General features: G+C 44.1%; 1 protein-coding gene across 1 annotated transcript in view; it reads left to right on the forward strand.

Moving 5' to 3' along the window:
* The window catches only part of PDE12 (phosphodiesterase 12), a 10876-nt gene extending 3973 nt beyond the window's left edge, over window positions 1–6903 (forward strand). The window contains exons 2-4 of the mRNA XM_006033695.3: window positions 2–784; window positions 2741–2819; window positions 3846–6903. Of these exons, the coding sequence (XP_006033757.1) occupies window positions 2–784; window positions 2741–2819; window positions 3846–4288 (1305 nt within the window). The 3' untranslated portion in view covers window positions 4289–6903. The remainder of the gene's footprint in view (window position 1; window positions 785–2740; window positions 2820–3845) is intronic.
* The last annotated feature ends 4314 nt before the right edge of the window (window positions 6904–11217 follow it).

Below are 11217 nucleotides of genomic sequence, written 5' to 3' on the forward strand. Positions count from 1 at the left end.
GTTGCGCCTGCCGCACTCACTGCTGGCCGGCTTCCCCGTCTGCCCCAAGCTGGCCACTGAGTTTGCTGCGCCTCACCACTGCCTCTTCCGCTGGTTCTGCGAGCGGCCGCCCGGCGCCAACGGGGCCCAGCCCGCCTGGGTGGACGTCGAGGGCGGCGACCAGCAGGTCTTTGTGCCCGGCAATGCTCACGTGGGGCAGCGCCTCAAGCTGCACTGCACGCCCTGTGATGGGCTGCAGCGCTATGGTGTCCCCCGCGAGGTTGAGAGCGTGGGGTCTGTGGAGGCGGGGCCTGGCGCCTGCACTTTTGATGCGCGACACCTGTACACACGGCGGTTGGCGCCCACTGGGACCCTCCGCGCTGTGTCTTACAACGTGCTGGCTGACACCTACGCGCAGACCGAGTTCTCGCGCACCGTGCTCTTCCCCTACTGTGCTCCTTACGCCCTGGAGCTCGACTACCGCCAGAGCCTACTGCACAAGGAGCTGGCTGGCTATCATGCTGACCTCGTGTGCCTGCAGGAGGTGGACCAAGCCGTCTTCACAGACAGCTTGGGGCCAGCCCTGGAGGCTTTCGGCCTCAAGGGGCTCTTCAAGATCAAGGAGAAGCAACACGAAGGCCTTGCCACCTTCTACCGCCAGGACAAGCTCCAACTGCTGAGCCAGCATGACCTCACCTTTAGTCAGGCCCTGCAGGAGGACCCGCTGCACCAGGATCTGCAGGACAAGCTGGCCACCTACCCCATGGTGCAGGAGAAGGTGCTGCAGAGGTCCACTGTGCTGCAGGTAGTGTCTGCAGCCAGGTCAGCCCCTGGAACAGGGTGGCAAGCCTGGCAGTGGCATTGTGGGTGTTGGGAAGCAGGGCTCTGTTCAGCTGAGGTGGGAACATGGCCACTATGGAGTGCAGGATTCTCATTAGGGCAGCAGGTGGCTCCTGGGCAAGACAGAAGGGCAGAGCAGGAGCCAACAAGAGCACGTGCAGGAGCAGATTGGTGAGGGTGTGGATTGTGAGGGAGCACTTTGCACAGTGCAGTGTATGTGGCTGCCTGCTGGCTGTTCAAAGCACGAAATGCATTTTGACTTCATTTGCTGAAGTTCTGGGATGGGTTTAACAGTCTGTCTCTGCCATTTACTTGCATCTGACTGGCCTGATAGCACAGGCAGCCTCTGTATGTGGTGAGCACACCGCAGATTGTGGAGGGGACAGGGAACAGAAAGAGCAGCAGATCAGGGAGAGGAAGGGGATCAGAGTGGCACTTGGAGAAAGTGTGGGGCAAATTTGTGTCACACCTGCCAGAAAGGTTGGCTTGGCCCCTACTGCTCTGGAATAAGGACTTGAAATTGACGGGGTTATGTTTTTCCTGTATCAAACATCCACATCAATGTAATTTCTTTACTGTGACTTCAAACCATCTTAAAGTGAACTTCTAACCTAAATTAGGTTAAGACTGGATGTTTGATGGTCACACTTTCTAAAATGCCTGGTATGAGCCTAAATTAAAATTAAAATGACAAACTAGTAAACATTATGGTTTGGGACAGGGGACGGGTGGCAGTCTGTCACTCCTTTTAGCACAGGGGTGGGCAAATTATAGCTCACAGGTCAGATCTGACCTGCCAGGTCCTCTCATCTGGCTCACAGCACCCAGCAATGAATTGCACCCCACCCAGCCCTTCTGCCCACGAGGGTGGAAGCGAGGTGCCCACATACAACCCCCAAACATATCCTACTGCACTTTGTTCACGCCCTTGTGGGTGGAAGGGCCTGGCCATCACACAGCTGTAGCTCCCGGAGACCTGCTCTACTTCCCCTGCCTCCCAGTTGCTCCAGGTAGCAGGTAGGGAAGTGGCAGGAACGGGGTCTGAGCTGCATCTGGGTAGGAGCACAGAGCCTGAGCCTAGGGGGGCAGTGGCAGCAAGGAGCTCAGGTGCGCAGCAAACCCAAATCATGACAAAAATATTTTTTGTAATAAAATTAAAATGTTGTAGTAGGTATTTGACTTTTAGGGTATGATGTGGCTTTTTTCTGGTTCTAAGATGGCAACCCCTCCTCCCAAAAGGAGTATTTCCAGGGGGCAAGGGGAAAGGGTTAGGGGGTGGGACTTCCAGTCCCAAGATGGGGGTCGGGCAACTGTCAAGGGGCAGGGCTACCATGCAGCCTTCGACAGCTCACCAAAACTTGTTAAGCGGCTCTCCACCTGAAATAATTGCCTATGCCTGTTTTAGCAGTACTAGAGACAGTAAGTGGCAATCCTACTTCTTAACTTTGGTCTTATTTTTCACATCCTCTGTTTCCAGTTGAGTGCAAGTATAAGTATTTCCACAGTCAAAACCTTAGTTTGGTGTTCTAGTAACTGTGGTAATGAAAGCCTTGTTTACAAGGCTTGAAAAAGCCACTCATCTAGAGATAGTGTGACTAGTAAACTTTCTCTTGTGGGTGACACTATTTTAATAAGTGCTCGGATCAACTTCTCAAATACAGACTAGTGCAATACTGGCTTTTTCAGAGTGCAAAGAAAGGACTCCACTGTTCTTGCAAGGTGGGGCGGGACAAAAGACTGGAAAGGAACAAACAAATGAAGAGTTGGGGAGAACACTGTAACAAGATCTCTTGCAGATGATTCATTTTTTTAAATTGCATTAAAATGCTTTGGCTTGTGTTTTTACATAAATCTTTTGGAGGTCTGCTAGTTTTATTCTGATTTTAATACTTTGTATAAGAGCATTCATTGTCTTATGTAGGTTTCAGTTCTTCAGTCTACAAATGAGCCTTCCAGGAAGATTTGCGTAGCCAACACTCACTTGTACTGGCATCCAACAGGTAATTTTGCTACTGTAGCCATAACTATATAATCAGGTCAGCTAAACTTTTCTAGTCCTGATCCTGTCTCTCCAACTCTCATTATTGGAAGCAAGGGCTTTCGTAGCTTGTTTCTTCTCAGAAGGAACGCACAACTAATGTGCCAGCATACAGGGGATTGTGTCATAGTGAGAATCTGCCTGGTCATGTTTAGCATGCAGCTCTTACAGGCAAGCCCCTCATAGTTTCATAGATGTTAGGGTCGGAAGGGACCTCAATAGATCATCGAGTCCGACCCCCTGTATAGGCAGGAGAGTGTGCTGGGTTTAGATGACCCCAGCTAGATGCCTATCTAACCTCCTCTTGAAGACCCCCAGGGTAGGGGAGAGCACCATCTCCCTTGGGAGCCCATTCCAGACCTTGACCACTCTAGCTGTGAAGAAGTTCTTCCTAATGTCTAGTCTAAATCTGCTCTCTGCTTGCTTGTGGCCATTATTTCTTGTAACCCCCGGGGGCGCCTTGGTGAATAAAACCTCACCAATTCTCTTCTGTGCCCCCGTGATGAACTCAAACCATGATTTGTTAATGTAGCTGGAGTCACAGAATATAGCATCCCCATCCTCATTGGAATTGGTAAGGTTGCATTGTGGGGTAGGTAGCCAAGCAGAAGGGTCAAGTGTCAGGCTCAGGAGAGGTGCCCTGATCTCCAGATGTTTCTAGAGGGCATGGGGTGGAAAGGAGCCATTTGGATGGCTATGAAGCAGAGTGATTTGGAGCCAGGGGACTGATGGAGAAAGTGTGAAAGAAGCCTCTTCTCAAGCAAGCTTCATTCCCATTTAAAGGAAAACAGGGAGAGGGTGTATTTAAATGTTCCTAGTCCCCTCAATCACGGATCAGGCTTAAAAAGTCTTGCCCTAGTCATAACATTTATTGAAGGTTGTCCTGAATGATTTCATGTGTAGGCAAGCCTTAAATTAGCTTCTTAAGAGAGAAATCCTTTGAAACTACTGAACAAAGTATACAAGTAACGTGTCTTTATGTTCTTAGGTGGAAACATTCGTCTCATCCAAGCTGCTGTAGCCTTATCTCACATTAGGCACATAGCATGTGAGCTGTATCCTGGTATACCAATCATATTCTGTGGGGATTTTAACAGTACCCCATCAAGTGGACTGTATCGTTTTGTTAGCAGCGGCAATATTGATGAAAATCATGAAGATTGGGTTTCTAATGGCGAAGAAGAAAAGTGCAGTATGTCTTTAACCCACCCTTTCAAACTACAAAGTGCTTGTGGAGAACCTGCATATACAAACTATGTTGGTGGGTTTCACGGCTGCCTGGACTACATTTTCATTGATGCACATGCTCTAGAGGTAGAACAAGTAATTCCATTGCCAAGTCATGAAGAAGTTACTACCCATCAGGCCTTGCCAAGTGTTTCACATCCTTCTGATCATATAGCACTAATATGTGATTTAAAGTGGAAGTAAAATAGTACTGACAGCTCTTTCCCTGTCCTTTTAAGCAAGAAATTAATTTACTTTAGTGGAACTTGTACCAAGCTTGAATGCAACAAAAAGAAAAGCGGGAGCAACTACTGGAAAGTTCACGTGCTTTATCAGCTCCAATATAAACTCCTTGTTGAGCATTTTGTCTGACTAGTCATAACATTTGCATGACAACTTTTTATAACTAGGAGCAAACATTTAAGACAGGTGGGGGGAGGAAACATTCAAGACAGATTAGGTGGTGCTATATAAGATGATTTTTTGTGTATTAATTTTTTTTTAAAACCATAAACTAGTCTGATTTATAAAGTACACATAAAGCAAATGGACAATGCAGAACTAGTTGGGGAGGAGGGGGAATAAGCAAATGGCATGAATCCAATTTGTTATGCCCATTGTCATCACAAGACATAGCTCCATTTTCTAACAAATCTAAAATACAAATAGCTTCATTCATTTGCCATTCCTGATGCATCTTTCAAGCAAGTAGCCTGTTCAGTGCATTTATATCCACTAGCACCTGACACGTTTTAAGCTAGTTACCATCTGAACAGAGTTGTACAGATAAAGAGCCATCCAGCTTAAATATAAAAGTAAAATTAAAATTTTTAAATGAAAATGTTTTAACTTCCTCTGCTCAGTTCTTAGTGTGCCTGTAGTAACTGAAAAGTAGCTTTTTGAACTTCTAAAAAGTATCTAGATTTAAAAAAAATCCCACCCATTATAACAAACCAAAATCAAGTATAATGAATAAACAATGTTTTATGTTTGAGCAGTTAGCCTTGAACACAGTTTCAGCAGGGATAAGTCTCTAACCATCTAACATGCTATTTTTTAACTGTAGAGAAGATGATCGGAATTCAGATAATCTATATTTCCAAGCAGGGGAGGGAGTGGGTAGAGAGAGAAGAAAACAGTTAATGAGAAGAGCTAGTTGTAGGTATCATGCTTTGAAGAGAAACAGGGACCTTGCAACAAATTCAACTTCAGAAAATTCTGCATTTTGCTTCTTTGTGTATCTTACATATATATTTGATTTAGGACAGAGTCTAGTTCCCCCCCGCATGCTTTTTTTTTTTAACTGGAGGACATGTGGGGTGTTGGAAAAAATGTATATTATCATGTTTGAATTGGAAAGGTGGGTGTTAAATCACTTATGAAGGCTTCATTCCTCTTACAAAGACAAATTTTAAACAGTTTTCCTGAAGTTTTCTATTCTAGTCAATAAATGTTCTTATTAATTCCTGTAATTGACACTGGTATCATCTTACTGTTTCCTGTTATTGGTGTACTCTGGGGAAAGAAGCCCCAAGTTTGTGTCTCTGTCTCTCACTCACACACACACACACACACACACACACACACACACACACACACACACACACACACACACACACACACACTCCTATTCTAAAGAAGCAAAAATAACACCTATGCTGTTAATGGTGCAATAAATGCATTAAGATAAACTTTCTGAGGCTACTACAATTAAACTTAAAAATTAATAGAAAACACATTGATGCTCAGGCAAGGCGATATAAAAACAACTCTGCCCTTATATTTTCTTCAAGGAAAACTGAAAACTAGAAACTAATTTTATATTCTCACACTGAATTTAGCTAACTGCTGTACTGATAGAACTTAGGGGTCTCTGAACACAAATATAAATACACAGTACATTCCTATTCAGCCAGAATTGAAGCTTAAACTATCAACTGCTAACTATGTGAATAAATGTTAAGTGTCAAAGTAATCCTATTGCCATTCTCCTAGGCATCAAACTGCCTTCTAGAGCAGGGGTTTTCAACCTTTTTGGATCGGTGTACCCCTGGTGGTGGGGGGTTGACAACCCCCAGTTCTAGACTAAGCGGATCTGTCCTGAGAGGAGAGTCTGAAGCTATTATCTGTATGGTGGTGGAGAAAGAGCAGACTAGAAAAGCCTGGGAGGAGAATCCTTCCAGGGCTAAGACCCCACTACAGCTACAATTCCATTTTGCTGAACACTGCCAACATAGGGCATTCCCTTTTAGGGCTAGTGCTAGTCTGGGGTGTATAAAGCACAAAAGCAGATATTGTTAGATCAGGCAGCTTTCATGTTGTGCCTCTCGGGCCCAATGATGTCAGAAGAGACTTTACGAAACTCCTTAGCTGAAAAGAACAGATTCTTTGCAGAGGGTTTAAGATGGCAAGCTGGCATTCACACCTATGGGTTGGACCACAGAGGGAGGGTGGTGGGAAGTTATGGGTTAATGGTAAGATTTTTACCATTTACCAGGTTTTAAGTGAAAATCCATATGTAAGGAATCCCATCAGATTAATATAGCAACAATGAATGCAACATGAAACTATTAAGATGAGCACATAATTGACTCAGGGGCGGGGGGGTGGTGTGGAAATACAGTAATTTTTCTTTTCTTTCAATTCTTGCTATTTTTACTTTTGTATCTTGTTTAGACAAAGATCTCTTAAAACATTTTTGAGAGACTTTTTCATGCTGAAAAATAAGTGATGTATGTACATACAAACTGCATTCCACCTACTGTGTATCCAGTCCTCGCGTGGAAGGTATTTTTATTAAATAGAACTTGTGACGAAGAGTCTTAAATCAGTTTTGTATATTTTGCCTATAGATGGAAGGAAATCTAGTGTATATGTAAATCTAGTGTTTCTGTATGTGTGTCTAGTGTACTGCTCCTAGCCTTTGCCTTCTTCGAGCATAGACTGATGAGTGGAAATTGTGCTGTAAACCTTTGGGGTACATAATACTAAAGTTATACCTGCCAACAAGACAGTTTTTCTTCTGAAACAAGCCACCATTCTGAAGAACTGTACTATGTGGTTACACTTGGGCAAGAAATCCTGATAAAGAATAATAGCACTTGTTTCTGTCCATTACAGCAGGACGTTATGAAAGCAGCAGCTTATTGTAGCAGTACGAGATAAGCAGTTGCAAGCGTTCTGCTTCTTAACAGAAGTAAGGTAGTTTTTAAAGTCAGTGATGCAACAAACAAAAAGAATCATTTATGGAAGGCATCATATTGTGGCTTTCAGGTCATTATGGAAGTACTATTGAAGTTGCTTTAATTATAATTTATTAATATTTAATTGACTTTTATGCTTCCATGTTCTGGAGTGACTTTTTTTCTAAACTTTTTAAAAATTTATTATTTTTAAGAAAAGATACTTGAATGAAAAACCCTAACTCTTGGTTAACAGAGGCTTTTGCCTAGACACTATTTTTATGTGATGTTCCTCATGTACATCTTTAAAAAGTGGATTGTGATTGGACAGCACTATTAGAATCACCAAAATAAAATCCCAATCTTGAAAATTCACTGCTAGGACATTCCTAGACCTCTGTGGATTCCCTTGAGATTGAGTAGTACTGTGTGGTACTGAGGTTTATATTCTGACACTATCTTGAGTTTCAACTTAAACTGATGCCCATGGGATTACACATTAGGCACAGGAGTCTGCCTGCGCATATATTCTGACCCTTCTAGCCACAGACCAAAGTCTTGTCATGTCTGAGAGCTGCAAGCACAAGGCTCCCAAGATATACAGGCCCCAGAGTAAGTGACCTGATAACCAAATAAGAGTTGGTTGATCAATGCCTCCTTAGGAAAAGTAAAGAGCCAAAAGGGAAGAAATCCAAAAGTGGAAAACAGAGTAAAAGAACGTGTTTATTTAACTATGCCTCATTCTCTAGGAGCCACATGCAGTTTGTGAGCTGGAATTTGCCCACCCCAGTGTATACAAAGGATCAGAATCCAGATCGGAATCAGTTGAGGCTAAGAATCTGGACAAATTAAAAATTACACTGAATTAAAATGGGGAATGGGCTCATTGTGCATCCCCCACCCCTAGAGTTAATTATGTGGTTTAGCTTTCATTTATTGTGCAGGAGAAGCAGCACACGATACCATGCACCAGCTGTGTATCATCCACTTGTGGTATGTCCCCACCCCCCATTTTACCTTTGTCTGTACACTCAGTAATATAGAGAGGTTATTCTAGAACTGAATGGCTTTGGATTTTCAAAGACATCTAGTATTGTGCTAAGTCTGTGGATCTTAAGAAACCTACTTATCGGAGCTACAGAAGTCTTCGTAAGTTTACTGGCTCTAGACATCGAATTGTTGGGTCTGAAGTCTAAACATGACTCTACTCTCTATACACATATTTTAATGGATGACTTGGGAGGCCATTAATATATTCTCAGATAACTGCATTGATTCTAGAATAGGGGGAGGCACTCAGCAAGGCCAGCTCAACAAAATGAACCTGGAGGACTTAGATAAAATAATTCTGTCCTGGGGAGATTAGCGGTAAGAACTGGGAGGTAAAAAATCAACATCTAAATCCTTTTATATTATATATCTGTGTGTGCATGCGTGCCCACACGCGCACACACTACCCAGGTCTCAAATTCCTTATCTTATTTTTTTTCTTGTCTCAAAGCTTCCACATAATTTTTACATCTTTAAAATTGTTAAGTCCCATAACATCAATGCACTGCCTCCATTTTTCTATTTAACACTTCTACTATTACAAGTATTACAACTATTACTACCTGGTTCTCATGGGGGACTTCAATCACTTTGACACCCTGACACCTGCTGGGAGGGCAATATAGCAGTGCACAGGCAATCCAGGAAGTTTTTGGAGAATGCTGCAGACAACTTCCTGGTGTAAGCGCTGGAGTGGCCTACTAGGGGCCGTGCTCTTCTTGACCTGCTGCTCACAAACGGAACAATTGGTAGGGAACGTAGTAGTGGATAGCGATATGGGCAGCAGTCATCACGAGATGATTTGAGTTCAGGATCCTGAAGGAAGGAAGGATGGAAGGAAGAAGAGCAGCAGAGTAAGGACCCTGGACTTCAGAAAAGCAGACTTCAACTCAGGGAACTGATGGGCAGGATCCCTTGGGAGGCCAGTCTGAGGGGGAAGGAGTTTGGTCATATTTTAAAGAAACCTTACTGAAGGCACAGGAATGAACCATCCCAATGCACAGGAAGACTAGCAAGTATGGCAGAAGATCAGCTTGGCTTAGCAGGGAATTTTTCATTGAGCTAAAAAACAAAAAGGAAGCTTATAAGAAGTGGAAACTTGGACAAATGACTAGGGAGTGGTATAAGAGTATTACTCGAGCATGCCAGGATGAAGTCAGGAAAGCCAAAGCACAATTGGAGTTGCAACCAGGAAGGGTAATAAGTAGGGCTTCTACAAATATGTCAGCAATAGGAGGAAGATCAGGGAAAGTGTGGGTCCCTTACTAAATGGGGGAGGCAACCTAGTGACAGATGATGTGGAAAAGGCTGAAGTACTCAATGTCTTTTTTGCCTCGGTGTTCACAGGCAAGGTCAGCTTCCAGACAACTGCACCTGGCAGCACAGTTTGGGGAGGAGATGAGCAGCCAACAGTGGTGAAAGAGCAGGTTGGGGACTATTTAGAAAAGCAGGATATGTACGAGTCCATGGGGCTTGACGGTGTATCCAAGGGTGCTGAGGGAGTTGGCTGATGTGACTGCAAAGCTACTAGCCATTTTCTCTGAAAACTCACGGCAGCCAGGAGAGGTCCCAGATGATTGAAAAAGGGCATATATAGTGCCCATCCTTAAGCAAGGGAAGGTGGAGGATCCGGCAAACTACAGACTGGCCAGCTTTACCTCAGCCCCTGGAAAAATCATAGAACAGGTCCTGAAGGAATCCATTTCTAAGTACTTAGAGGAAAAGAAGGTGATTAGGAACAGTCAGCATGGATTTACTAAGGGCAAATCATGCCTGACCAACCTAATTGCCTTCTGTGATGAGATAACTACATGGATGCAGGGAGAGCAGTGGATGTGATATACCTTGACTTTAGCAACGCTTTTGATACGGTTTCCCATAAAATTCTTGCCAGCAAGCTTAGGAAGTATAGGTTGGATGAATGGACTGTATGGTGGATAGAAAATAAGGCTCAAAGGATAATAAGTAGTAGCTGTTGGTCTAGCTGGCAGCTGGTATGAAGTGGAGTGTCCCGGGGGTCAGTCCTGAGATTCAGAGACCTTGACAAATTGGAGGTTTGGATCAAAAGAAATGTCATGAGGTTCAATAAGGATAAGTGCAAAGTCCTGCACTTAGAATGGAACAATCCCATGCCCTGCTACAGGCTGGGGACCGACTGGCTGGGCAGGACCTGGGGGTTACAATGGACAATAAGATGGGTATGAGTCAGCAGTGTGCCCTTGTTGCAAAGGCTAACAGCGTAGTGGGCTGCATTAGTAGGAGCATTACCAGCAGATCAAGAGAAGCAATTATACCCCTCTATTCAGCACTGGTGAGGCCACATCTGGAGTACTGTGTCCAGTTTTGGGCCCCCCACTATCGAAAGGATGTGGATAAATTGGAGATAGTCCAGCAGAGGACAACAAAAGTGGTTAGAGGGCTGACTTCTGAGGAGAGGCTGAGGGAACCGAGTTAATTTAGTCTGGAGAAGAGAAGACTGAGAGGAGGGGATTTAATAGCAGCCTTCAACTACCTGAAGGGAGGGTCCAAGGAGGATGGAGCTAGACTGTTCTCGGTGGTGGCAGATGACAGAACAAGGAGCAATGGTCTCAAGTTACAGCAAGGGAAGTTTAGGTTGGATATAAGGAAACACTCTCTCACAAGGAGGGTAGTAAAGCATTGGAACAGGTTACCCAGAGAGGTGCTGGACTCTCCATCCTTGGAGGCTTTTAAGACCTGGCTAGACAAAACTTTGGCTGGGATGATCTAGTTGGGGATAGTCTTGCTTCGAGCAGGTTGTTGGACTAGATGACCTCCTGAGATCCCTTCCAACTCTAATTTTCTATGATTCTATTAGAAAGGCAACCGTCCGGTACAAGTTACTTCATATATTTTGAGACTGTCATTTGATTTACAAAGACT

This window comes from Alligator sinensis, unplaced genomic scaffold (assembly GCF_000455745.1).
Source record: "Alligator sinensis unplaced genomic scaffold, ASM45574v1 scaffold1273_1, whole genome shotgun sequence".
In the NCBI taxonomy this organism is placed as follows: Eukaryota; Metazoa; Chordata; order Crocodylia; family Alligatoridae; genus Alligator; species Alligator sinensis.